The following is a 26,059-nucleotide window of genomic DNA, read 5'->3' as shown; positions in this document are numbered from 1 at the left end:
CCGCCGGCTGGGGCCGCTCTCGACCGGCTGCGCCCTGGACGTTTCCGGACCGAAAACAGACAAGAAAATCTTATTCCTGCCCGCTGACTAAGAGGGGTCGTCTGCCCGCCGACATCTCAACTCAACTGTGGGGGTGGCGCTTTTCCTCTGTGCTGGTCCCTTGGGTGGCTCAAACGTCGCCCCGGCTGCATCTCGGTCGGGAGAGGCTGGGACGGTCGTGGGGGTGGGAGAAGAAGGGGGAGCAGCCCAGAGGCCAGCGTCGCAGCGCCGCGTGATCGTCGCACGGCACGACGATGATCATTCATCATGTGGTTGGTTGGTGGACCCGCAATCACTGTGCGCCCGGGCCATCTCGTCCCCGGGACCGAACGACGCTGGGCTTGCCCGAGATGACGATGATGGATGCCAAGATGGGTGTTTGTCAACATTAACGCCATGACCTCAAGCATGGTCAAACCGACCATCGAACCAAGCAACACGCAAACAACACGGCAGCACATACCAGCCCGCAAGTGCACGACGCGGTTCAGCGCTGCGCTGCCGACGGGGACAGCAGTTCACTTGACATGCCGATGGAGCTAGCAAGGCTGGGCGGCTAGGGCCGCTGTTGTCGTCGATCCTGGTTGATCGGGTGGCACTGCGCCGGGCCCAAGGGATATGAGATCGTCGTTTGACTATCGCTTCAAGGTTTGGGGTTTAACGCCAACGCATCGTCTTAATGGTCGACAGTCGTAGTTGTCTCGACGCCAGAGAACCGAGTGCGCCATGGACCCCGGGTGGAGTATGGACAGGAACCAAGACTGACGCTGCGGTTATCTTTCGGGTAAGAAACCTGTCTTTTGCCTGCGCCATCGATATGCCAGTTTAGAAACCGCGTGGCCGAGCGAGATGCTGCGGCCGGCGGCGGCGGCGACGACGTCGTCGTCACAGTCACCTCTCAGTAGTCGACAGATCACCTGTTTCCTAACGCTGGTGACGACGATGCAAGGCAGCACTCAATGCATGGGAGCTTTAGCTGCCCGAATCATCTCATCCAACCAGCAGCCAGGCAGCCGTCAAGTCAAACGTAGACCTTGCTTATCGAGCCTGCATGCCACTGACCAAGAATAATCGTCTGAAAAGGGGCCATCGCGAACCCCCAACGGCCGTGTCCAGTCCATCACTGCAGAGCGAAACGACAAACCCACCCCTCCCCCCTCTCCCCTCTCCCCCCAGCCACAACGGGTGATGTCACGAGGGCGTATCCCTATTTTTTTCACACTCACCGAGTTCGCCTTCGGGCCCGGCGGGTTCGAGAGACGAGACTCTCTCTGTTGGCTTTCTTGGGAGGGCACCTCGCGACTCTACTGATCGCTATGCAGTAGACCGAATGCGTCTAGTTCGGACTGACTATCCGCTGCATCCAGATGATCTGCACCGGCTTCTTCCGCCTTAGCAAATATTCGCCTCCAGGGTCCTCCCCGAGGGCGTCAACGGACAAGAACTACCGGGGCTAGAGGTCACGGACGATACCGGGCTCCCAACGGGGCCCCACTCCCGGAAGTTGCGAGCGGGTTCCCTTTCCACCTTCTCGGCGGTAGGGAGCCAAGGGATACCGGCAGGTACCCAGCATGACCGGGTGTGCCCATCATTACTTGGCGAGGAGCAGCGCTGGTTCCAACATGCGACATGCGTCGATCACGAAGAAATAGTCAGACCCGGCGGCCACAGAAAACAAGAGACAAGCCCTTTCCGCAGCCGTCTCGTGGACTCGGTTCGTTTGCGGCCGCCCTCGCCACCATCTTGGTCTCCCGCCATGCGGCGCGATTGGCGAAGATTCTGACGCGCGTCCCGGAGGGCTTCCCTGACCAGCACAGCGACCAGGGGTGGGGGGGTTGAGCAAGGGTCCCTTCCAAACGGCCACCTGGCCGCTCAATCAGCCACTTGATTGACTGTGACGGGAGGGCGGGAAAAGAAAACAAGGTGTGAGACATGAGGAAGAAGGGGATGAAGAAAACACCAGTTGGGGAAATATGGAAATCTGAAACTTTCCGAGTGTCTTTTCTCGACGAATAGTGGACCCTTGCCCTGGAAACAGAATGTTTCTCGAGGGTCACGGACGAAAGGGGAAAGAAAAGTAGGAAACAAAGAAAAAATAAAAAAGCAAGTAGGTGACACAAGGTGACACGAGGTTGGGCGATTGGGTTGAGCTGTTCAGAAGGGTATGACACGAGGCCTCGACGAGGGGGAGAAGGCAAAAACAAGCCCAACAGGAGGGGAAAACTGAACAGGGTCGTGGATCCTCTATCCTAAGAGCCGAGTTGCGCTGGATTTGTCGACACGTCTTTGCCCAACGGCCCCCTCTCCCGGAGCGTTTTCTTCCCCTCCTCGAATCCTCCCGCAACATTCAACTTCATCCCTTTGAATTGCATTAGCTCCTCTCATGCCGCTCAGACCGCGGCCACATGCATCTCGAAGACCAATCCCAGGCATGGATGACAGACGAGAGTGAGTCGACAGGGTAGATGGCTGGACAAGGTATCGGTCACCTAGCCATGCATCACCCTGCAGCCTGCAGTCGGATCTACAGGTCCTCTCTGCAGTGGCACAATGAACGATCCACGCAGAGTTCGTCATGGTTCTCGAAGTGTGCGTATATTCGGACCGTGATGTTTTTCACGATTCGTCTGAGCGTCCCAAGAAGCAGGGAGGGGGGGCCTTTCATCTTGATAGCCAGACGACGACAACGACGGTCCGAAGGCGACATAGCTCATCCGTCGTGCTCGGGATCCCTTCAGTGCTCCCGAGTCACATCATTACCAAACGAGCCGAAGGAGCGACAGTCGTGCGTATCGCCATTTTCTGTGTCGCGACGGGTTTTTGTTATTGGTTGGTGCTCGTCGTAGGACCGGGAGAGAAATGAGGGGTCGACTCATTCTCATTCGTTTTCCGATGCATTCCTCCTCATGCTCCCGGAATGCTGTCGTTTTGTTTGTTTTTCAACCCCCCTTCACTGTCTGACCCCAATCCCTAATAGAACTCAAACAAGTTGAGACGAAGGCTTATGTAGGTGCACGGGTTAGACCACTCACGGCGGCCGGGGCGCGAGAACAGCGTGGCCATGAGGCGGGGGCCCGTGTCGCGGCTATCCGTCCGTCCGTCCACTCATTCTTCCATTCCCCTCTCTCCTCTATACTGGTGATGATTTGTTGATGGCGGTATCGGCGGCTGAGGCGGCCCGTCCATCTTGCATTTCCCGGTGCTTCCCAAGCTCCGTCCTCCGACCCCTCCCATACACTCTCACACACCCTCACACACTATCACATACTCTCTCACACACCCATACACCCTGCACACCTAGATTCACAAAAGCCTCAGGCGATCGCTCGCGCACACGCGCACACACGCACCATTGATGAGTTGACAAGCATGACACCGCTACGCATGGTTTTATCGGGGACCTGCTTTCGGGTGTTTTCTGTGAAAGGCAGTGGGCTGATAATGCTCATGTTTCTATTTGAGATATGAGGCGTCCATGATGAGACGTAGTGGCGCGCTGCCGTCGTCTCGCCCACGGTGCGTTTTTTGTCTCAGACGGGGACGCGCCTTAGCAAGTCGAACATCCATAACGGTCCAGGCCTGGCGGTTTGTTGTTTTTTCATTTGCCCGCCATATCTCGCGGCGTCTCTCTCTCTCTCTCTCTTACTTCCCCCTGCCTTTGCTACCCCCCCTCCAGGACGCTATGCGAGGTGAGAGGAAGGGGGGAGAGAGGGGAGGGGGAGCACAAGGAAGGATGCACCAAAGGTGTGATGGACTGGCAGGGAGGCGTCTTCTGGCGGCCCAACCAGTCGGTACCGAGGATTTGAGTGGCCCGGCAGCCTCCGCCGATCTCCCGGCGTCCAATGGCGCCCAAGAGAAAGAGAGGCGAGAGGGCGAATCATCGTGGAGAGAGGTCGGTCGACTGGCAATGACGGTGCCAGAACAAAAAGCGGCCGGTTGAAGCAGATACAATAGCGTCGACGCGCGCGCAGAGGCTATGCAACCCGACAGGTCACCAGAGCCGAGCGTGCTCGGCTACAGAAGACTATTGGCCGGGCCCGAAGTTTTGGGTTATTGGAGAGCGAAAAGGGAAAAAGGAAGAAAAAAGTAAAAAAAAAAAAAAAGGGGAGCATGGACGGGAAAGCTGCTCCGAACTGACTTGATTCTCGCTGCTACTACTACCGTCTCGACCTCTCTGCTCTCGCTCTCCTCCATCCCATCTGTGTGTGACCTCCTCTCTGCATGTCATTGGCTCGAGACAGAAGTGGCAGGCAGAGCCTGGGGAAAAGCAATAGGCAAAACCAGCATATCAGCTTTCTGCCGCCGGCCGCCCCGTGAACCTGGCAGAGACAGATGCCCTCGTCTAGGTAGCTAGCTGTTGCCAATCAAAACTCGTTGCGCCACCGCATCCCCTCCCCCCTCTGATGGGTCTAGAACGGGGTCTGGCGGTGCGCCGTTCCACTGATATCGATACATCGCGTCGACAGGTGCTAGCCCAGGTTGGAAGGATGAATGTGTTTGGATTCCAAGCAGGAATCCTGCTTGGATGCCCGCCCTTCCTTTTTTTTTTCATTTTTTTTTTTTTTTTCACCCTCGGTTTCTTCCGCCACACGCGGGGAGGGCGCTACTGGACGATGTTGATTCATTCAGCTTGGCGTTCAGCTTGGCGTGATGGATGGGCGCTATGCTTGATCAACTCTGGCGCGCGCGCTGGGTTTGCGTGGCTAGTCTATGACTCTGATACCGGCCTAGACGGGATAGCCTCGAGCTTTGCGTCACTTGACTGTCGCGAAAGCATAGTGCCAAGTTGGGGTGTGCCAGGCTGGTTGGGTAGATGGACAGCCCCTCTCTGGTAGGTATCTTTCCGAAGGGGAGGGGAGGGGGGGGGGGGAGGGGGTTGACAGCAGAACGAACCGTTGAATTTCACCAACGATGCGCATGAACCCATTTCATGGCCGTGTTCTGCAATCTAGGAGTATCTCATGAGGTGGTCTGCCACCATCACATAGCCTTCCTCTTCTCGGACGACGTGTAGGCAGGCCTTGGCCAAGGCTATGCTGCTGCAGGGTCTCGTTCTCGTCTGCCGACTTTTTCGCCCCCCGTTTCCTCTCTTCATTTACCTCGACAGTTTAGTCGTCCATGTGCCTATCCTCACCCAATCAGGCTTTTCTCGGTAGCGTTCCCACCCCCGCAGGACCCAATGCTGGGACCCAAGAGGGGTGATGCTTGATGCGCACGTCAGTGCGGCTCGTTGAAGGGGGGAAGAGGGCTGTGGAATGGGGGGCACGCCACCATCACACACACCCTACACCCCCGGCCAATCGGGTATCAGCACCCGCTTAGTTGACCGGGGGCGAGAAGAGGGGAGGGGAGAGAGAGAGAGAGAGCATTAACGTGATGAGTGAAGACTGCGTGAGCAGCAGCAACTAAGCCGAAAGCGCCACGCCAGCCCTACATTTGCATTATACCATTGGGTAGTAATATCATGCCAACCGTCTCTACGTTACCTCACCGCGCAGTTGAATGATGGACTAACATAACCCGAGAGCAACGATCCTTGGGTGGCCAGGCGCTTAGTGCATTGATGGCGAAAGAGTGCTGGCTGACGCCGACACCGCGCAAGCACACAGGAAGGGGGGGGGGGGGGGACAAGCCATCGTCTTCGTCGGCTCTCGCCCCCCTCTCACCCGAAATCAATGTCGGATTGTTGTTGTTGTTGTTACCCGATCCTGTCCGCCCAAGGCCGTGTTGTGTGACTGGTTTCTCGAGGGGGGTGTGAAGAGTGAGTGGAGGAGGGGGGGGGGGGGGGGGGGGGCGTCTGTGTGCGAGATGAGTTCAGGGAAAACCCCTTTTTGCGCCACCCCCCTCCCCTCCCCATTTGCACGTGGCGTTCATCTATCTGAGCCTCCTTGGTGGCCAACAAGGGGACTCGAGAGAAAGGTTCAAGCAGGCAAAAGCAGGAAGAGCCAGCCGCGGAGAGGTAGTGCGAAGGCAACGTTGCCGGGAAGAGATATATCAAGCCTCCCCCCCCCCCCCTCTTCGCACCAGCTTCCCGTCCGAGAAAGGGTTACACTCTATAACAGATCATCAACATACGGACAACCGATTACTTCTTACATCGTCCTCCCTCTTCTGGACTTCACTTACAGGACGTCCGGTTTCATCCAACCACCAACCAAAACAAACACTACACATATAAACCAAGCTTCACATCACATCTCAGCAGCCATGCTGTGCATACTACCAGACGAGCTCCTGCTCATCACAGGTGTAACCGGCCATGTCGGCTTCGCCGTCCTCGTCCACGCGCTGAGGGCTGGCCACACCGTCCGCTGCGCCGTCCGCTCAGAGGCCAAGGCCGACTTCATCCGCTCCCGCCCCCAGATCCGCGCCCTCTGCCTCGCGCGCGCCAGGCTCAACTTCACCATCGTGCCCGACATCACGGCCGACGGCGCATACGACGACGCCATCCGCGGCGTCTCCTCCGTCATCCACGTGGCCTCGCCCATCGCGACGGCCGACTCGGTGCCCCGCGAGCTGCACCAGGAATACTTCATCCAGCCCGCCGTCCGCGGCACCCTCGGCATGCTCGAGGCGGCCAAGCGCGCCGGCACCGTCCGCCGCGTCGTCATCACCAGCTCCATAGCAGCCCTCGCGTCGGTGGACCAGATGGAGGGCCGCGAGCGCCGCGCGACGCCCGTCCAGCCCGACGAGCGGACGGGCTTCAGGCCCGAGCCGTACGAGAGCGAGTTCGCCGCCTACGCCGCGTCCAAGGTCGCCGCCCTCAAGGGCGCCGAGGCCTGGATCGCCCGCGAGCAGCCCCGCTTCGAGGTCGTCCACCTGCACCCGTCCTTCGTCATCGGCCGCAACGACATCGCCACGACGACCAACGAGGCCATCAAGGGCACCAACGCCGTCATCCTCGCCACCCTGCTCGGCAAGAAGTGGGGCTGCAGCTTCGCCGGCGCCACCGTCCACGTCGACGACGTCGCCCGCGCCCACGTCCAGGCCCTCCGGCCCTCCATCCCGGGCAACCGGAGCTACATCCTCAGCACCAAGACGCGGTGGAACGACGCCAAGCTCATCGCCAAGAGGGGCTTCCCCGAGGCCGTCGAGCGCAAGCTCGTCTGCAGCAGCGGCTCCGTCGGCACCGTCAACATCGACTTCGACGCCTCCGCCACCGAGGCCGTCTTCGGCTTCCGCCTGCAGGGCTTCGAGGACCAGGTCAGGAGCGTCGTCGCCCACTTTGTCGAGCTGCGCCTGAAGCGCCCGTCCTTCCCTTCCGTCGAGTCCTCGCCCATGGGCGCGATGGGCAAGCACCTGAGGCCGGAGATCACCGCGGCATAGACGGAAGCTGTTATACACGCGCCACTTTTCTCTTTCTTTTCTATCATGACGACGCTTATGAACATTTCTTATCTCCGCGCGGGAGACGAGGCATTTTTTCTTTTTCTTTTTTTCACTTCTTCACGGATACACTTTGGAGAGCAGATTCAGGGGGGAGAGAAAGAAAGCAGGCCAAAACATTGCGACGGCACGAGACGGGGCACGGGTGTTTACTTTTCGGGGGGATATTGGGCTCATCTGAGGAGGAGGGGGAAGCTTAGACGAGCGGTTCGATTCTATCGGGATACCCAGCGGCTAGAAACCGCTATTTTTTTAACAAACTTTTCAAGTTTATATTCTTAACCAGTCAAATAAGAACATAAGAAACCATCATCTCAGCTACTTTACATGTGCATGTTCCCCTCTCTGGCTCCCAGACGCCCAGTGGCCCCTCACCACGGCCCAAAACGGCCGAGAGAACGTTCCCGTGCCATTTCGACAGCTTGAGGCGAGGAGGGGGTCACGAACCAAAATGCAGACCGCGCGTTCAGCCCCGATTTCCAGCTCTCATTTCTGTTCTTTTCTTTTTTCCCCTCTTCCGTCCAAGAGAGCCTGGTCTTGGCACGTGGGAGGGGCTCGTCTGGCGTCCCCCCCCTCCGTCTCACGTTATCCGAGACTAATACCCCAGAGACAAGAGACGGACTGTTTTCTCACGCGTGGTTCCGAGCCTCGCTAATTCTGTCTAGCTCCTCCTCGAGGTAACCGAGGGGGTGAGTAAGGTGGCCGGGGACTCCGTTCTTCTAATGTTTAGACTAACTACCAGAAGACGCCTCACTTTGATCCTGTTAAAACTCCCGGTGCGCGCGCAATCTCCCCATCTTCCTCCCTTGCTCCCTCCCCCCCAACCCTACCATCCTTCCTTCAGCCCTTGGTCCGCGCTGTCCGCCACGCTCGTCTCGAGGAAACGCCTCATGGGAGCTGAACGGCTGTACCAGACTATTGGGTCGCTATCCAGGGCGCTGGGATGGGAGCGTGGCTTTCCTCTTCCATGGTGCGCCTTACTGGTTTCCCCTTCGATCTTATATCTTAGCACTTCTTTTACTAGTAATAGTGTAATAGTAGGTCTAGATCCCCGCATGTCTGCGCAAGCCACAGCGCGGTCTAGAACTCTGGACATTGCCTCAGACGATGAGCATTCCCCAGCCTCACACAAGCATCGCAGAATTGTTGGGTCTCGGCGCGTCCATCTGCTGAGCGCGGCTACTGGGAATCTTGGAAAGTCTGTCTCCGCGGAGCGTTTTTGCGTGTTTTTTTTTTCTTTTCTTTCTTTTTCTTTTTCATGCAGAACCCCTCCCACCTATGCGTCGTCCCTCGACGACGCCGTCGTAACAAAAGCTCCCGGCTCATCATCAGCCTCACAATCGAAAGTGGGCGAATCGTCCGTGGCTCACGCTGCCGTGCGTGCGTGCGTCGTTGATTGCTTTGGCAGGCAAGAAAAGCGCGACGCCGCGCAAGCCATGTTTGTTTGTCTCTGGGCCAGCTAGACAAGCCATGTCTTTGGAATAAAGAAAAAAGGACGCTCTGTGGCTTGATAGATGGCGCGCTAACGCTTATCGAAGGCCGCTCATCAACTTTGACCAGGGGATTGGGACCAGGCGAAGCCACCGTGGCGGTTGGGTAGTTTCAATTCAGCTGGGAAAACAGCGATGCGAGGCGGTGCTGGTCCTTTCTTGGCATCGCGATGCTTATGACTTTAGCCTCACGTCCAGGGGGGGGAGAGGCTATGGGTGTGGGAGAAGAAGACACTATTATGCGTCTATAACCGACCCCCTCCTCCTTTTGGTACGATCCTTCAACCCACATACTTCCATGATGAGCTGATTATTGCGGATCCTTGACAACGAGCTGGATCTTTGCGGCTTTATTTCGAGAGTGGCTTGTCCCCGATGGCTTGCGCGAAACGCCAATCGAAGCGTCGTATAGCCACATATTGGGAGACATATTCACGTTCACGCCACGTGCGAAACTACCAACGAGAAGCGGTCAGAAGGCCGCCGCCACAGCACGCCTCATCTTGTGGTGAGCGAAGTTGTTCAATCGGCAATTTCCGTCTCCCATAACAGTCAAACTGTCGGCAAGGAAGAGAACCCGAGGTCAGGCGTGAACTCGATGAATTTACCAGCAAGACGAGGAACCGAGGAAGGTTGGCCGCAGCCCCCCCCTGGGCGAGAGACGACACATGTGATGCCACCCATACCAATGGAAGAGGCGTTGTGATCCACGGACGACATGCTCTGCGGAACATGCCTCTCGTCCTCTTTGGATGGCGGTGATGGTCACACGGCTCGTCTCCCAAGCCTCGTTTCATGTTTTTTATGGACCATCATGATGCGTTCAGAGATGGAAATCCTGCTCACGGCCATCAACGCCGTAATCATCCATGGCTATAAACAGCTTCGGTATCATTTAACCTGCAATTGGGGCGCCACTCTCTCCCAGGCGCCAGCCGGGACACTGCGGGTCCGCAGTGTCCCTCTTCCGGCGTGCCGGACCCGCGGAGTTTTCCGCGTAGTTCCGTATAGGACACTGTCGAGGCCCTGTGGGATGGATCCATGCTACTCTCAGTGGCGGGAAGGGGGTTTTGGCTGCGAGGAACCTCTTCTCTAAGACCCAGGGTGTTGGGGCTATGGATGTGGGATTAGGACAACAAGAGGTTCGGGGGAAGTTATGACCTGCCAACGGGGGCACTGCACAGATGGTCCTGATCAGTTAGAGGAGATATAAAGAAGGATCAGGTCCCGCTTCCGAAGCTGAACCCGAGGCTGAATCCGAGGGTGAAGACGTTCAGAGTCGGATAGAAGATTACCATGCGGAAGAGGGGGGGGGGGAGTCAAGGATGGCCGGTTCCAGTTGTCACTCGTCAGGGGCGCCAACATATTGCCACGTAGACCATTAGCATTTTGGAAAATGCTCTGGTTAGTATGATGGAATGTATCATCTATATAAACCTTTCGACCAAATATCCCATATTGTATGAGGATGAGCTATAGAATCCGATATCTTCACTCTTGGTAAGAAAGAAAAGCAGGCGGGTTTCTAATCACTATGGTGTGCCCAGAGCTTTCTATCAAATTGATTCGCCATCTCAATCATTATTGTGTGCTCTAAAGCCTATGACTGGGGCTTGATCAAGCCGATGCTGCTCAACAATGGCCTGTCACTAACGGCAACAAGGTAGGCCGTGGTCGGGTCTTTGTTGACATGCTGGACCTTGGACCACGCCGGCACGGCGAACGTGTCTCGCGCCGTCCACTTGAAGATAACCCGAGGGCCCGTAGGGGGCTCGACGATCGTCTGCCCTTGTCCTTCGTAGCAGTGGTAGAGAAACGAGGCCTGCTCGCGAACTTCCTTTGTCGTGTGGTTTCCGTCGATGCGCTCGGCCTGGGCCCCGAGAATCGGCGACAGCGGCTTGCCGTTGTTCTCGTAGTGGTAAACGGCATACGGTCCCTCCTGAGCCTTGAGCTCGGCCTCGACCTTGTCCCAAGGGTGTCTCCATTCACAGGAGTCGGTCAGTCTAGCAGATTATCAGCATCCCGATTTCCTCCACCAGGTCAGTATTCACAATTGTGGCTGGCTTACACGCTGGGGTAACGGCTCTCGTGATATTGCTCCGCAAAGTGAACGGGGGTGAACCTGAAGAGCGGCAGGTTGAGGGCGTCGAGCCAGATGACGGGGGCATCGCTCTCGTTTCCGTGGTCGTGCCAGTGCCATGTCGGCGTGACGACGACATCGCCGCGCTTGAGGGGCATTTTCTTTCCCTCGACGGCCGTGAACCCCTCACCGTCGATGATGAACCGGAGAGCGAAAGCGATGTGCCTGTGCGCCGGAGCCGTCTCTCCCGGGTTGACGATCTGAAGCCCGCCGTAGATGGTGTCTGTTGTGTAAGGGGACTCTGATGACGACTAAGTATGTGTCCCATATCCGACTCGACCGAGGGATACGTACCCATATTCGGGTTGACCAGCATGAGCACCCTCCTCTCGGCTTGCTTCTCGCCAACCATTTCGGCAGCCTTGTGCAGGAGAGGAAGGTTGTCGGCGTACTTCCAGATATGCGGCCGAGCGACCGGCGCTGGCGTAGGGGGGACCATCACATTCATCTGAGACCACAGAGGCTCCAAGTGCTGTGATGGAAGCTGATCAAGGTACTCGTTCATGGCGTTCGCCTTGTTTTCTTCATTGTGAGGGGATTCCATTGTGATTGATAGGCAATGGGGCGTGGGTGTAAGTGGTTTGGCAGAGGCGGTAAGATGTGATGAGATATTATAACCGTATTTCTCTCAGTGAGGGCAGCCCGAAATCACCGACATGAAGTCATGAGTTCCGGAGACGGTTATCAAGGCCCGTTTCACTCGTACCAACAGATTGTCCTCCCCCGCCCCTCCCCTTACTCGTGGAAGCGGAACAGGGTTCGTGGGTAAATGTACGCATGTTGATGCACTTCCGAGTTCCGAAATGTTGCACAGCTCCCCGACTGGTCCCACTATAACAGCGTCTCATTGGTCAATGCCAGAGTAGCTCATCTGAGGGGAGGATCTTGTACCATCTTGGAGAAACACACATAACAACACCAATGCCTTGATTGTGAAACTTGAACGACTCATCATCCCCAGGAACTCTTATACAGGTACTCATACATTATTCGTCCTCCCCCTGCTGCTTTTCTAGATACCCGGTCACCATGTCTTGGAATCGTCTTATCCGGTTTGTCGACGACAACGGCGCGGAACATTTCGGAGAACCACAAGTACAAGACGAATCAGATTTCACAACGCTGCTTGATAAAGGTGATCTATGGGCAGTCATCTACGATGGCATGAGTCCTGTCTCACCCTTGGTCAAGGGTGAGCGCGTGCATGTGAAGGAACTTAAGGCTCTTTTGACACCAGAGGATGTCCCGATCATTCGTTGTATCGGTCTCAACTATGTCAAGCACAGTATGCTTCGTTGCCCATCTCAAGTGTAGCGTATTCAAACATATCTGACTTCAAGCACAGTCCAAGAGGGCGGCCGGACGCCACCTCCTTACCCCTCTCTCTTCGTTAAGCCTGCAACATCGGTTGCTGCATGGAATGAAGACGTGCCGATCCCGAAGGTCGCTCAAGACGGAACAGTCGATTATGAGGGTGAACTGGTAAGGGAGATTTCCCACTGGTACCTTGGCCCCCAGACTGACATCAGCAGGCCTTTGTGGTCGGCAAAACAGGCAAAAACATACCCAAAGAGCAAGCCCTGGAGTACGTAGCGGGCTACCTCGCCGCCAACGACGTGTCGGCAAGGGCCTGGCAAAGGGACCCGGCAAAGGCCGGCGGAGCTCCCCAGTGGTGCTTCAGCAAGGGTTTCGACAAGTTCGCCCCCTTCAGCCCGGTGCTGGTGTCCCCGGCTGTGGTCGGAAACGCCAGCGACCTCGTGCTGCAGACCTTCGTGAACGGCGAGGAGAGGCAGCACGAGACCACCGGCGACTTGCTCTTCGGGGTGGAAGAGATCATCAGCTTCCTGAGCCAGGGCACGACCTTGGAGGCCGGCACTGTTGTCCTGACCGGCACGCCGTCGGGAGTTGGCATGGGCATGAAGCCGCCAAAGTACCTCGGCGACGGTGACGTGGTGGAGGTTAAGATCAGCAAGCTCGGTGGTGTAAAGAACAAGATGGTGTTTGAATAGCGGAAACGCATAGTTTGACGTTTGATAATCATGGATTCTTGACCCCAACCCTCTGTGTGATGAATCAGGTGGCCCTAAAGCCGGGTATTTCGCAAGTTATTATACATGGTGATTGACTGTACGCGGTCTACAAACTGCCCGGCATGCTGTTGAGCCAGGAAAAGTCGCTCATGTCGAAGGATATTGCGTCCATATTAAAGGCAGTATCCTGCGTCATGTACGAAAATGGCATGTCAAAGGTCTCTTGCTGACCATTGGACATGCCTGGCACGGCTGAGCTGACCTCCGTGTTCGGAAGAGTAGTCGACTGCGGTTGATGCTCCTGAAACATCTTTGTCGAGAGGATCTGCAGCGCCGCGGCGCATCTCCTCGCCGACGGACCGAGGCTCTCGTGGTCGTGGAGAAGGCCCATCGCTTGGTTCCACGAGCGGGAAATGTCCAGAGATGAGAAGACTGCCGGCCGAAGCCTCGCCGCGACGAGAACGGCTGCCGCTGTGTAGATGTAGAACACGCGGTACCACCAGGCAGGGAGCAGGCCGAGTGAGCCGTCGTGGCGTTGGAACTGTACGATGACCGAAATGAGGCTTTGCGCGGCCTCGACACATACCATCGCGCACTGTTGCACGACGCGCGAAGACAGGTCATCGCAGACCCGGGAGGGCTCCGGGGACTGCGATAGACAAAAACAAGCAAGCATGGGCCTGAGGAGCAGCATGCGAGCGTGGAGAAGTCTGAAGAAGGGTCAGAAGAACAGTGTGCGCATGGATGGATCGAGACTTTGTCGCCCGACTCACCTGATGCGCAGAATTACCGCCTGCCTCCGGAAAACCTCGTCCAAGGTTGTTTCGGGTTCGTTAATCTTCAAAAAGCTGGGGAGACTCTTCTCCCATTTAGTCAATCGCTGGTCCAGCTGTAAGGCCTTACCGAGGTCTAGCTCGGGTCGCTCCGAGGAACGCTGGCTGCTGTGACCTGCAGCACCAGGGTGTATGGGCGATCTCAGCGGCGAGGTCGATGAGTAGAAGGCCAGGACTGCATGATGGATCACTTCGTAGAGCTCCAGAGACTTATGGAAGAAGCCTTGGTACCGAAGCTTGTACGAGGAGACAGCGTCCAGTTGGATTCCGTTCTTGGTGGTGTCGCCCGGGTCTGGTATCGACGGCAGCACCACGCTCGAAGCGAGCTGATCTGAAATCATGGCTGGTCGCCCGTGCGTGATAGCGATCATTCTATACTGTCGAGTAAGAAACATGTCTCGTGAGGCCCGAAGCGCAAAAGGACCCTTACCGGTCCATGAGGAGGCATCCATGCCAAATGCGTTTAATGAGATTCCTTTCGGACTCGCTCGAAAGCTCCGACGATGTTTCGGGCAAATGCAACCCGAGGCCTTGAGCAATTCTCACGACCGATCCTACAACCATCCATGTCTGGTGCGGATTGTTGGTGCTCTGCAGGTATTGGCTCATGATGAGCAGACACTGGATGAGCTCGATGGAGCCGGTATCCCAGAGGCTGAATTGAAGCAGATCCTGCGCCCGTTTGAAGTATGCTTGGCTAGACGAATCTCGTTGCTCGGGCGTCATGGACTCAATCAACTGCGTGGAGAGCGCGAAGACGAGGTTAAGAGTGCTCACAAAAATGCGTTCGTCAGCATCGATCGTGGTCCCGGCGAAGAGTGCTCTGTAAGAATGCTCGAATCTCTGCTGGTCCAGGAATGGGTATAACGGGTCGACGTAATACCAATAGAGATCCATCAAGTGATCGGCCTGCTTCCGAGCCGGTAAGACGTAATCTGCCTGACTTCCTGGACCTCCCTCGTTGAGGGGCAACGCAGGGCGGAAGAGCGAACTCTTTGCACTTTTGGCCTCCGTCCTCGAGCCCAGCCGCGCATCGATAGCATCCTTGATCTGGTTCGTGAACGAACCGGCGCTACTGCTACCGAAGTACTCGCCGGTGACCATCCCGTCTTCGCGGACTGTGGTCATCGAGTCAACAACCGAGGGGCTGGCGTCAGATGGAGTTACTGGATGCCTCTCCAACCGGCTTCGCCTCGCAAGGTCTGGCCCCGAGGACGTCGCCGATGTTACTGTCGCAGGTGGACGAGTGTCGGGTGCCATCAAAGGTTGCGCGAAGCTGGCATCCGGCGGCGTGTGCGTGATCTTTGGTAATCTCCTCCCGGAACTGATTGGGCTGATCTCGCCAGTCCTCTCTCTTGAGAAAGACTTATCAGCGGCTTCGGAGCTGTATTTACATCCGTCCCTCAGATCGGTCCTCTTCCAGCAGTTTCCGCATGCTGTGTCCTGATATCAGCGCCAAAACCGCCAAAGCATCTCATGGCATGTCGCGAAGCATCGTTTGGGGACGATCAGAATCGTTCCGGTGTAATATCCCTCAGGAGATCCTTCTCATTTTCCATGAGATTGGCGGCCTAAAAACCTCGGATACAAAGATCTTGACAGCGCAGGAGGGACTGCTCGCCGACAACTCACCTGGTCGTGCCCCATCGCATTTAACCTTCCTCCTCCGGCATGCTTCGCATGCCACATCAATCTTGATTCGCTTCGGCTTTGGCTCCATCATTTCCCCGTGCCTTTGGGAGGACCCTCAGATACAGAGGAACCGAACCGGTGTGTAGGGGTGCTGCCCTCTCGGGAAGAAGCTCCGGGCAGCCGGGAACAGGACAGAGCTCGGAACGACGTTGGTAGTCTCGGGACCGCCAACGCAGGGTTGCAAGATCCTGTCATGGATCTCGGAGAGCTTTTGGTTGCGCAGCTAAGACGTGAGACAGCGGAGAACAAGCTCAATTTGCGGATGAAATGTTTGCATCGTGAAGGTTGGGGGTCTGGGGATGGCACCGAGTTCCGAGGTCCCAGACATGGAAGAGCCACAAAGCGACCAGCGGGGACTCGGAGAGCGGAACGAAACTTGATTCGTCCAAACGGATTCTCTCCAGTTTGTTCCCTGTCAAACCCCGGTTTCTCCAGTTTCCCCTATGCTTGGCTTTTACCGACTTTGTCCAGCGCCCCCTCGTTGAACAATTCACGGATTTCAGTCCCACATCGCAGTCCAGTGTTGCGTTTGGCATTCGTCAGCCCGGAGACACAGTTGGCCTATCGCCTCGTGAGAGATTGCATCCATAAATACTCACCTCTAGGAGGATCGTGCGTATGAAATGAAACCCCCCGTCTCCGGTGGGAATCCCCGCTTATGCGTCGAGGGGGGCTTGAATTTCTGTTGGAGTTGGAGACAACGATAGCCTTTTTCAACAACATTCGATTGATTCAACCTTTCAATTGGCCATGCGGTGAACACAGATGCAACATCATTTCATCTTGTCTTCCTCTCCTTCATCAAGAAAGTCGTGGAGTCTAACGCGAACCGTATGCGCCATTGCTGCAATGACAAGTAACCCTTCCACCAGATGTAATGAAGAACCCGTGAAGTAATTCCCACCAAGGCTTGTTGACGAGCAGCTCAAGCCTTTCTATCTGCATAATCTTCCACTTCTTGAACCTTGCCGCCATCGGCCTTTTCTTCACCAGCACAGCCAGTACCAAGTGTGTGGTTCTTGCCGTCAAAAACTTCGGCAATCTGCTCCAAGGTTCGGCCTTTTGTCTCGGGAAAAGCAGCCACATCAAGAAGAATAGACGGGTCAAGAGGATGCAGAAGACAATGTAGTACTTCCAGCCCAGGGTGGCCAGTCCGATAGGGTTGCAAAACTGACCAATGATGAGACTGATGAAGGTAGAACTGAGGGCAATCGTTAAGCCCCTTCCACGCTGAGTGTACGGGAAAATCTCAACCGCGTACGACATCAGGAGCGGCGTCCAGGCAACGTCGTAGAAGAAGTAATAGATGAAGATGAATGCCACCACGGCGTAGTCAGCCCTCTCAGCTTTTGTTCTGCTGAAGACGCTTGTGAGGATGGTCCACGCGACGTAACACACAAGCATACCACCCGTCAAAGTGAGAAATAGCTTCCGTCGACCTATCCGGTCAACCATCATGGCACCAGCAAACACCGCTGCAATCCAATTGAACAATTGGAGGAGACCGTTGATGAGGGCTTGATCCTTGGTCGCTGTGATCCCAACTGTGTTCAGAACAAGACTGACGTAGTACGAAACAGGTTGGGAACCACTCCATTGTGAGCCAACACCGACAATGCAGGCAATGAGCACCCGGCGGCGGTTCGGTGCCGTCTTGAGAAGATCGAGATACGAAGCTTCCTTGGCAGCCTCGGTTTCGAGACGAACGTTCTCTTTGATCTGCCTGATTTCGTAGTCGACAACGGCCGAGGACGCGTCGCCGCCGGCGTGATGGCGGATGAGAAGCGCTCTAGCCTGTTCGGTCTTCCCGTGGGCAACGAGCCACCTCGGAGACTCCGGAACGAAGTAGAAGAATGTCACCTGAATTGCCGGGATTGCGCCCTGCAAGACAGAAGGAATTCTCCAAGCCGATGTGGAAGACATACGGAAAATTGCATATGTAGACCAGGCGGCGATGATGGCTCCGAGAAACTGGTAATCGTAGGTCAGAACAGCTTTGGTATGGCGAAGGATAGGGCAGACTTACGAAAAAGGTGTTGTAGAGCGCACTTATTTTGCCTCGCATCGTAGGGTAGGCAAGTTCCGTAACAAGGACCGGCGCTGGCTACGCAATGAAGGCAGTGGCGGCGCCCAGAAGCCAACGAGAGATGATAAACATGGGCAGATTCCGGCTGGCGCCCTGGAGCGCAGCTCTGACGAGCAGAAGAAAGAACCCAAGCCACATGGGGGCCTTTCTGCCGTACTTATCTGCCAGATATGTCGTCGGAACCAGGCCCATAAGCTTTCCAATGGGATACACAGCGTTCATAGCTCCGAGTATAGGCGCAGTCGGGTTGTTAAAGAATCCGCGCCACTGTCCGAGTGTTTGCAGACCGTTCATCATTGCACCTATTAATTATCACATACATCAGAAACCTTGCTTTGTAGACCTGTTTTGGGTAGAAGAATACGTCCCATGGTGCCGGGTTTTCGGGTAGCACCTAGGTTGATTGTTTGAGCCCATGGTGATGATACCAGTATGAGGCAACACAACGTACCGCGAGCAAGTCAGATCCGACGGCCTGGGCAGCCGACTTCGACTTTTCAGTCGCGCTCGGCTTGAGGAAGCCCATCCTGCGTGTTTGCCGGACCGACCTGGGACTGAACCAGAAACTGCCAAACGTTCACTGACTACCGTTACAATTAGTTGAAAACAGCAAAGCTCTTAAACTAGGACCAGACCAAGTCAATCAAGGTTTGGGGAAGAGCGGAAAGACATGTAATCTACGCAAAGCTAATGGAATTACAACGATGGCTGGGCTGGCCAAGAAGCCAGCCTATCAACATGATCCACGCGCGCCGGTTCGTCCCCGGGTCGACCCCCCAAAAGGATGACCTTTCCCCACGGGGTGTGGATTCTTCCCCAAACCAAAGCCTGTACTCCGTATTGGAGCCTGATTCGCTGCTCGCAGTGGAGGACGCCTTCGCGGAACTCGGGAATCGGATGACAGGTTGGACAGGACGAACGCCATCCATGTTGTTGTAAGCTTCATGCCTGTTAAGCCCATACATGGCCCCTTTCGGGTTTTCGGTGTGCCGGCGGAATGACATGGGGCCTCACCATACTCACACCGATGGCAAAAGCCCCCCGAAGAGAGCGACCGACCAATGGACGGTTCGGTCGGGGATGGTCCCCGAGCGTAAAGAGTTTGAAGCAGACTCTATGACGCGCAGCACAAGTAAGTGAGGGGAAGGATGAAGCTCATGGAGGCCATTGCGTTGGCTCTGAAACGATTCTGCGGAGAGCTGCGAGACCAACGCTGCGATAATTAAACTTGCGGTTGCCGATGGGCTCACCATCCTCCTCTCATCCTCGGTCGCTGTTCTCCCCGACACATGATACCAGGTAGCGACGGATCTCCCGAAAGTCATCCATCTTCGTAATGGACCCACCGCCGAAGAGGATGAGAATGGACGCCGATCGGGGTTTCCCCGACATGGGCATGCCCAGCGGATCGCCTCCCGGCCGGCTTGGTGTACCTGTAGATCATGCGCACGCCCAGCAAGCCGACCCCAGGATACCGAAGCAAAGGACTTGGTCCCGCGCATCATCCGCATGTCAGACTTGTCGCGGACGCAAGACCAAATGCGACAATGAGAGGCCCATTTGCGGCTACTGCAGGAGAGTGGGCGCGACTTGTACCTACATCGAAGACTCAGTTCCCGCCACGTCGTTGTAAGTTGCCTTCCTGGGTTCCCCACGTTTGCAGACCAGCTCGCATCCGGCTACACTTCGGGTATCGACCCGTGGGATATAACGGACGGACACTGATAGGTGTGGATGACGACACTAGATGCCAAGGGGTTGGGCCGCGCTTGTTGGGAGCAATAGAGAACCTGGCCAACCTCATCCAGCGCAACGAGGACAACTTTCGCGCCATCCCGCAACTCAGCCGCGATCTTTCCCGTGACTCTGCCGACTACCCAGACAGCCCGACGTTCCAAGGCGGACGCCCTGAAGCCAATATTCTTGGCCAAGACGGCGCTGCCGGTGGCTCGACGAGTCTCTCGTTATCGGATTCCGCCGGCCTGGATTCCGTGCTCGAGTGGCCCATATTTCCCAAGCCCGTACCATTCGCCATAGACCCTTTCAGCCATGCCTCTCCCCGGGCAGAAGTGTTCTCCCCGAGGTCACCTCCGGCCATGGAGTTCTACGAGCTGTCGCGGCTTGTTGACCTGTTTCTCGCAAACGTCAATCCCTTGAATCCTGTAATTGATGCTCAAGTGCTGCGTCAGATGCTGAAGCAAGTCGCGGAGAACGGCCCTGACTGGTCGGCTGCAACCTGTATCGTTGCGCTTACGTGTGCTCTTGGCGCCATATCACAGAGACCCGGACAGAGGACGCCTAGTGGGACCCCTCGCGGGTACTCTGTGGAACCTAATCGTCAGCTGGCCTCACGATACTGGTCCGTCGCGGAGAAGCGGCTGGGGTTTTCCATGGGATCGCCAGGGTGGGAATCTGTTCAATGCTTGTGCCTGGCAGGGTAGGACGGCCCCTCCCGCATGTCTGTTTGAATCGTTGTCCTTGTCGGCAGGGCTGACAATAATAGAATCTGGCACATGTATAACATGGATCCCCTACAGGCCTGGAAATGTTTCAGTATGGCGAGCAACACTTGGTACACCACCTCGCTCATGAATAGGTATTGGTTCATTCTCATGACAATGCTTGGGTATCCCCTGGCTGACAAAATCCGCAGGCTTGCAAAGTCATCCGGCAAAGCCGAGACACCGTCTGACTTCCCTCAGTCACTGTCGCTAGAGCAGATACTCTACTTCACCTGCTTCAAGTCTGAGTGGTACGTGTTATTCGAGCCTGTAGCCTGTATCATAGGTCGGCCATTGGCTCATTGTGTCTTAGTGAGCTCGCGTTTGAGCTGTCTCTCCCCGGCTCCATCTTGGCCGGGGTGGACTATCCATATAGCCTGCCCAACCCCCCCAGTCCTGGGGTTATGAATATTGACAACAAGCCCCTCCTCGTGGAGTACAGATCTTGGCATTACTACGTAGCCGAGATATCCGCGAGGCACCTCATCAACCTCATCAAGCAAGCTCAGAAGAGATCGCCTCTAAATCTGACCGATGCCGGCATTGACCGCATGCTCGAGGTTTTTGACGTGTATGAAGCCCAGCTGACGGACTGGTACGAGCAACTGCCTCCGCCAATCTCGTTTCAAGTGCCCACCGGAGAAATATCCCCACTTGCCGATGACTTGTGCCAAATGCTGCGTTCGCGGTACCTGGCAATCCGAGAGTTACTCTGCAGGCCGTTTGTGCGGCTGGCCACAGCCATTTCCATCCCCGTAACGGTATCGGAGCAGGCCCTCACGAGAGTAGCGGAGATCACGTCCAGAGGGTTGCAGTATTGCCTATTCAGGATACAGGCCACCTCGTCGACGCCTCATCATGGCCTTTGGCTTCAGCTGCGGGGCTTCGTAACGTGCTCTCTGATACTGACGGCGGCCGAACGCGCTCAGACGATACCCTCGCTCAACATGCCAAGTAGAATGGTGTACCCGAAGAACTGGAAGAGAACGATTTTGGTTCAAAAAGACATACTGTCAAACTGTTGGGAGTTTGACGAAGGTGGCATCAGTGACTGCGCCAGGGTATTAGACTGGGCGCTCGCAAAGTTCACTGTTTGATGTAATGTACCGTGGCTGTTGTAACATTTTGTTTGAAGCTATATATTGTACGTTATCCAAGCACCATTTTCTACTGTCGTGGGGTCTCCCTCCCCTGCCAGCTGTCTGTAGATAGGACACAAGAACACATATCCACGCTACTATCTTTTTCCAAACCCCTCTCTCACTAGTAGATTTCTTTCGCCACTCTAATTTTGAACAAGTCTCAATCCTATGCTGGCTTTGCGTCACGCTCAGTCTGCAGTGACACGGGGGAAAGAGTTTTGCGGAGTGCGTAACCAAAAAGAACCACAGGGCCGGGATGGGCTGATATGAGACACGATCCGTCAGCGCGTAGTAAGTAACTTTTGCTCAAAGGTTGGGCCATGATCTCACCCATATTCAAAGCCCTAAATATTTGTCTAGGGGCGTAGGACATTGAAGGGGCTACTCCAAGAGCAAGGACGTAAAGCAACGCGTAAGAAGCCGTAGCAAGGTTTTTCCTGACGTGGCCAAATCATTCGACGACTGATTTGCGACGTATTACTAGATTCGTGTCTGAGAGTTTGACGTCGGGGAGCACTCCCCGACTGCATCGCTGGCCGCGGTTCCCGAATGCGCAGCTCCCGGGGCATCTTGAACTACCGGTACACCTGATGAAAGGGCCGATTCTAATGACTCGTTTGCTTTCGGGTTTTGCAACGCATCTGCACATAGAATGACTTTGCCTTTTCTGACGAGGTTAAACTATCAGACTAAACCTTCTTTTCTGCTACAGTGAGTGATGCGACTCCGGTCTTTGTTGGCAGTTACATGCGCTACGAAGCAACAACAAGCTGAGCCCTTGTTCAACTACAACGCACTAATAAAAAGCTGATCGACGTCTCCGGCATGTTTTCGGTTCCAGTTGAAGGCTCTCATTACGTGTGTTCCAGATGTAGACAGGCGGGGGGATGAATTCGTTTCATCATATCTCGTAGAGCCGTTGCCAAAGCCATCAGGGCGACCGTTATAAAGACATCAGCAGCTGTGAAATTAGCACGTTCGGCATCTTTGGTGTTAGTCGCGCAACCAGACACTGCAGAGTCAAAACGATCTCATGAGAGGACCATCTCTGGTGATGGGAATCAAGTTATGGCATGTGAGCTTTCGTGCTCCACACAGCGCTACCCCTCAAAGTGTCCCACCACCGACTCAGTGAGGTGTTATTTATACAGATTATCTCAGTCACAATCCTTGTTTATTTGATGTCCTTGTAGGACTTTATGAAACAGAAGATCACAAGCAGTAAAGATAAAAGCCAAATCCGTATGAGTTTTGGTAGATATCTCTATGGATGATGACCGTTTGATTTGCGAAGCAACGTTGCAGAGCATTCTGACAAGGCGGTGATACTGGTAGTAGTAGTAATATTTAACGCCGCGAAATCCAAGCCAGTGGCGCAGGGCGCCTGCACAACCTATCTAGCTACCTCCTATACAGTATATATCCCCCAGAAAAGGCCTAGAGGCATCTCACGATGTCTCTGGACCCCTTTCTGTGCCCCGTTTTAATACAGTGTGAATGACAAGGCGGTGATCGTCGGGAAAAGGCCGACTGATCAAATCGTTCTTTTAGTATGGGCAATCTGATGATGAACAGCCGCTCAGCCGTGCTAATGCTTCAACTGCCACAGATGAAAAAAGTATTTCCGCTTCCTCAGTCGATGTAGATCACAGCTTCTGAGATGCTTGAGCCTCAGCACGATAGTTACGTTGTCTTTGTCGATTCACCACATCATTCGTATGGTAGAATGGTGCTCTCGTCGCCCCCGAAGGCAGCCTGAAAGCTTTAAATGGCATTGTAAGCGTCTCCGACATAGTGAGTCGGCTTCAATCGACTTTCGTGCACAAGCGGGGTCGAACTGGACACATGCAATCAGCAGTAACGTCTTCCAGTGCAGCCTTCACACGTGCTATCAGATGCCAAAACCCTCCGTAGATATGACCGTGACTTGGCCCAATCGCACATACTAATCAACTGTGTACAACATCTTATTCCTGTGATGCTGTGAGACCATCTACGTATCTTGAACACCACAATGCCTGGAATGAACCAGATATAATGCATCATGGAAGCCAGATAGAATCAGTTACCCAAGATTGCCCTATATCTACCATATTTTATCGGTAGCTACAAATTAATGCCTCTCCCATCTACATGTTTGGAAGCCCCCGGGGCTAGAGGAGACGAGTCTTGGGCCCACCTATTCGAATGGGTTAAGATGTTACCACAAAGTGTAAAACAATATCGGGCATCAATGTGCACGGCGTTGAATACGAGCTTGTATTCATTTATATCTACTTGGTACTTCTTTCTCTGAAACTTCATCTAAACTGGCATCACGCGTTTTCGTCACTTGACCAGGAGAAATAGGGCGGAAGCAGGCCTTGGGGCAAGCAGGCCAGGGCGTTTAGTGACTCATCCGCAAACTCAACGAAAACTTCAAACACGCTCTCAAAATTGATTGTGTTGTATTAAATCCCATCAAATAGGCAATCCATCTAGAATACCATGTAAGCACTCGCTTTTCCTTCTAACCGGCACAGAAACTGCTCTAGTGCTCTCGTCTCTCGGAGCTAGGTTACTTCAATACTAAACGCCATACCCGAGATCATAATCTCAGCTCTTCCCCAGCCTGTCGTAGACTCTTCCTGACACCTACCCCGACGTCTTTTTTCTCTGGCAATCAGCACAACACTTCACGCATGCCCTGCCGTGGCTCTCATTCTGTCTCATGCTGGAGGAACTTTGCCGTAAACGGCAAGTAGTGTTGAGTTGAAGGGTGCCTTCAGGTTCCCATTTGCGATATGTTGACTTTCACAGTAGTGAAAGCCAAGCGCGCTCGGTTTTACTAGGACACAGCGCCTAGACAACTATGGCCCAGCTCAACGCACTTCTTGACCTTGTATGCTCATTTCACACTCTCCTGGGGATCAGAATACTGTAACTTTAAACTTCTAGAACCGGGACTTGAACTGGGGGTTGAGCGCGGAAGAGCAATTGATGCACTTTGGGATCCTTTCGGGTTGATTCCATGTTTGTCTTGGATTCATTTCCCCCAAGAAACGTTGCGGCATCCCATGGTTGAAGTCTCATGTTGAGGTCTATAATATCTAGTCCGCTCGTCAGGCACCCATCGTCGATCATATCTCTATCGAGTCCTATAGCTTCTTCATCTCTGTGGAAGTCGTTCAATCATTCGGAATCAATCCATTCAAAGGGCGGTAGTTGGTTCTCTCTTCGGTCGAACCTACGGCGTTCCTCCGGGCTCATGTCAGCCCTTAGAGCAGCAGCCTCGGCGCTCAGATCATCCACCTCCATATCCGCCACAGCCTCGGCAAGAAGCTCGTCTGCTCCCCCTTGGCCCATGCCGTTGTCGTCGTCGTCGTCGCCGTCGTCGCTATCATCCATCTCAAAGTCTTCATCATCGGCGTCGTCCACGTCCTGCGCGATCTTCTGGCGTTCTCGTTCCTGCACTTGGCGACGCCAAGCCTGCAGGGCGGCTATGCACTCGTCGTGGCGAAAGTCCGCGTTCGGCCATCCGTGCGTCATGTAAATCTGGGCCACTTCGCGGCCAAGGCTGCCCGAAGAGGGACCAAGCACCTCGGCGTCGAGGTCCTCGGTGGGCGGCACTGGCAAAAGGTTCTGACCCAAGTCCGGCACGAGTTGGGCGAAGAAATCTGAGACGGGGTATGATTGAACAGTCCTCCAGGGCTTGTTGCGCGGGACCTTGGCGATGCCATAAGTGCTCTCCTTGAATGGCGTCATGATGCCTCTGCTGCAGTCGACAATCCACCAGTACGGTCTGGCGTCGTTGCGCGTCTGGCGCTCGCCAAACGTAAGGCAGACAACGTCAGGTGGCAGATCCATCGGCGCAGCAGGCGTATCGCCCATGGGAAGAGCTGCCAGTTCGTGAAGGCCTGCGTCCCCGCGATCGGACCACTGGCTAAAGCTGCCCATATGGCGAAGGTAGCGCACAGCTTTCGACCCTGGTGCGACGTCCCAGGGCCCCGGACGCGGTCCGTCGTGCATGGGCCTAGGGTAAGGGAGATGGCGCAGCAAATTGATGACCGTCTCGGAGCGCCGCAGAGCATGCAGAGCTCCCACGTCAAGTTCGGCATCAGTCCAGCCACCAGGAGGGGGGAAGTCGACATATGATGCCGGGATATAAGCCATGCGCGTAAGGATCGAGTAGTACTGCATGAGGCCCGCGACGACATCGTCGGGGTTGTAGGTGCAGTTGAGCGGGCTTTGTTCAAGAAGCGGCATGATTGCTATCTCAAGGGATGGCGTTTGGACAGGTTCGGTTGCAAATAAGAACAAAGACTGATGGAAGCTCACAAGACAAACCGACTGAGGGAGAAACACCTTCAGAATCTTCTTGTTAAATGGAGTCAACTGGATGTGTTTTGAGGCATGCTGCTTGGAGTTTTTCTGTCCAACGGACGCGACGCGTTTGCTCGCTTTCACCCCGCTCTAGGCAACTGGCCCAATGACCAGGTCTCAATTAAGTAGACATCTATTGGTTGGACCCTTGGTATGACTTGACGACCCTTTCAAGAAGGTGGTGCGGGGTGATGCAGTAGTATTGTTTTCTGATTGAATGAACTGTTCTTATTTTACCAGGATACTGGCCAGGGGTTACAACACCATGTCAGTCAGCAAGGGTTGCCGAAGAGGGCACTATCATGTTGTCAGCAGTTTAAATTCACATCAATACGGCGTCCATGGGCATGTCATGGTG

General features: G+C 55.0%; 10 protein-coding genes across 10 annotated transcripts; 4 read left to right on the top strand and 6 right to left on the bottom strand.

Annotated features, from left to right (window-relative positions):
- Positions 1–26: 26 nt before the first annotated feature.
- Positions 27–694, bottom strand: LY79DRAFT_267695 (uncharacterized protein). The gene has a single exon (XM_060551994.1). The coding sequence runs from the start codon at positions 498–500 to the stop codon at positions 117–119; it is 384 nt and encodes a 127-aa protein (XP_060412432.1). The 5' UTR covers positions 501–694; the 3' UTR covers positions 27–116.
- A 3,884-nt stretch (positions 695–4,578) lies between these two features.
- On the top strand, positions 4,579–4,898 carry LY79DRAFT_558495 (uncharacterized protein). Its single transcript, XM_060558185.1, has one exon. The coding sequence runs from the start codon at positions 4,653–4,655 to the stop codon at positions 4,872–4,874; it is 222 nt and encodes a 73-aa protein (XP_060412431.1). The 5' UTR covers positions 4,579–4,652; the 3' UTR covers positions 4,875–4,898.
- Positions 4,899–6,044: 1,146 nt separating this feature from the next.
- On the top strand, positions 6,045–7,734 carry LY79DRAFT_558494 (NAD dependent epimerase/dehydratase). The gene has a single exon (XM_060558184.1). The coding sequence runs from the start codon at positions 6,247–6,249 to the stop codon at positions 7,363–7,365; it is 1,119 nt and encodes a 372-aa protein (XP_060412430.1). The 5' UTR covers positions 6,045–6,246; the 3' UTR covers positions 7,366–7,734.
- Positions 7,735–7,799: 65 nt separating this feature from the next.
- Positions 7,800–8,682, bottom strand: LY79DRAFT_558492 (uncharacterized protein). The gene has a single exon (XM_060558183.1). It carries the CDS (start codon positions 8,519–8,521, stop codon positions 8,252–8,254), a length of 270 nt encoding a protein of 89 aa, XP_060412429.1. The 5' UTR covers positions 8,522–8,682; the 3' UTR covers positions 7,800–8,251.
- A 1,833-nt stretch (positions 8,683–10,515) lies between these two features.
- On the bottom strand, positions 10,516–11,800 carry LY79DRAFT_650858 (gentisate 1,2-dioxygenase; the record flags this gene model as incomplete). Its single annotated transcript, XM_060562547.1, has 3 exons — positions 11,350–11,800; positions 10,984–11,296; positions 10,516–10,918 (listed from the first exon to the last, which is right to left on the bottom strand). The coding sequence occupies exons 1-3, from the start codon at positions 11,597–11,599 to the stop codon at positions 10,516–10,518; spliced, it is 966 nt and encodes a 321-aa protein (XP_060412428.1). The 5' UTR covers positions 11,600–11,800.
- Positions 11,801–12,084: 284 nt separating this feature from the next.
- Positions 12,085–13,064, top strand: LY79DRAFT_591462 (uncharacterized protein; the record flags this gene model as incomplete). The annotated part of the gene is made up of 3 exons (XM_060561283.1): positions 12,085–12,340; positions 12,401–12,537; positions 12,588–13,064. 3 exons carry the CDS (start codon positions 12,085–12,087, stop codon positions 13,062–13,064), a joined length of 870 nt encoding a protein of 289 aa, XP_060412427.1.
- A 127-nt stretch (positions 13,065–13,191) lies between these two features.
- LY79DRAFT_518791 (fungal-specific transcription factor) lies at positions 13,192–14,815 on the bottom strand (the record flags this gene model as incomplete). Its single annotated transcript, XM_060555066.1, has 3 exons — positions 13,192–13,795; positions 13,859–14,290; positions 14,349–14,815. The coding sequence occupies 3 exons, from the start codon at positions 14,813–14,815 to the stop codon at positions 13,192–13,194; spliced, it is 1,503 nt and encodes a 500-aa protein (XP_060412426.1).
- A 1,621-nt stretch (positions 14,816–16,436) lies between these two features.
- On the bottom strand, positions 16,437–18,222 carry LY79DRAFT_690043 (lactose permease; the record flags this gene model as incomplete). Its single annotated transcript, XM_060564725.1, has 4 exons — positions 16,437–16,669; positions 16,786–17,581; positions 17,637–17,714; positions 18,148–18,222. 4 exons carry the CDS (start codon positions 18,220–18,222, stop codon positions 16,536–16,538), a joined length of 1,083 nt encoding a protein of 360 aa, XP_060412425.1. The 3' UTR covers positions 16,437–16,535.
- An 837-nt stretch (positions 18,223–19,059) lies between these two features.
- On the top strand, positions 19,060–21,294 carry LY79DRAFT_518860 (uncharacterized protein; the record flags this gene model as incomplete). Its single annotated transcript, XM_060555075.1, has 5 exons — positions 19,060–19,325; positions 19,444–20,133; positions 20,200–20,292; positions 20,350–20,448; positions 20,511–21,294. 5 exons carry the CDS (start codon positions 19,060–19,062, stop codon positions 21,292–21,294), a joined length of 1,932 nt encoding a protein of 643 aa, XP_060412424.1.
- A 3,216-nt stretch (positions 21,295–24,510) lies between these two features.
- LY79DRAFT_671009 (uncharacterized protein) lies at positions 24,511–25,584 on the bottom strand (the record flags this gene model as incomplete). The annotated part of the gene is made up of 1 exon (XM_060563857.1): positions 24,511–25,584. One exon carries the CDS (start codon positions 25,582–25,584, stop codon positions 24,511–24,513), a length of 1,074 nt encoding a protein of 357 aa, XP_060412423.1.
- Positions 25,585–26,059: the final 475 nt, after the last annotated feature.

The sequence above is a fragment of the Colletotrichum navitas genome (assembly GCF_030913465.1).
Source record: "Colletotrichum navitas strain CBS 125086 chromosome Unknown LY79scaffold_44, whole genome shotgun sequence".
Lineage (NCBI taxonomy): Eukaryota > Fungi > Ascomycota > Sordariomycetes > Glomerellales > Glomerellaceae > Colletotrichum > Colletotrichum navitas.
The sequence above is the reverse complement of the archived record's forward strand: the minus strand, read 5'-3'. Positions and strand labels throughout refer to the sequence as shown.

Excerpts from the sequence above, each read along its gene's own strand:
- LY79DRAFT_558495 (XM_060558185.1), top strand. The coding sequence starts at position 4,653 with ATGTTGATTCATTCAGCTTGGCGTTCAGCTTGGCGTGATGGATGGGCG.
- LY79DRAFT_558494 (XM_060558184.1), top strand. The coding sequence starts at position 6,247 with ATGCTGTGCATACTACCAGACGAGCTCCTGCTCATCACAGGTGTAACC.
- LY79DRAFT_267695 (XM_060551994.1), bottom strand. The coding sequence starts at position 500 with ATGTGCTGCCGTGTTGTTTGCGTGTTGCTTGGTTCGATGGTCGGTTTG.
- LY79DRAFT_558492 (XM_060558183.1), bottom strand. The coding sequence starts at position 8,521 with ATGTCCAGAGTTCTAGACCGCGCTGTGGCTTGCGCAGACATGCGGGGA.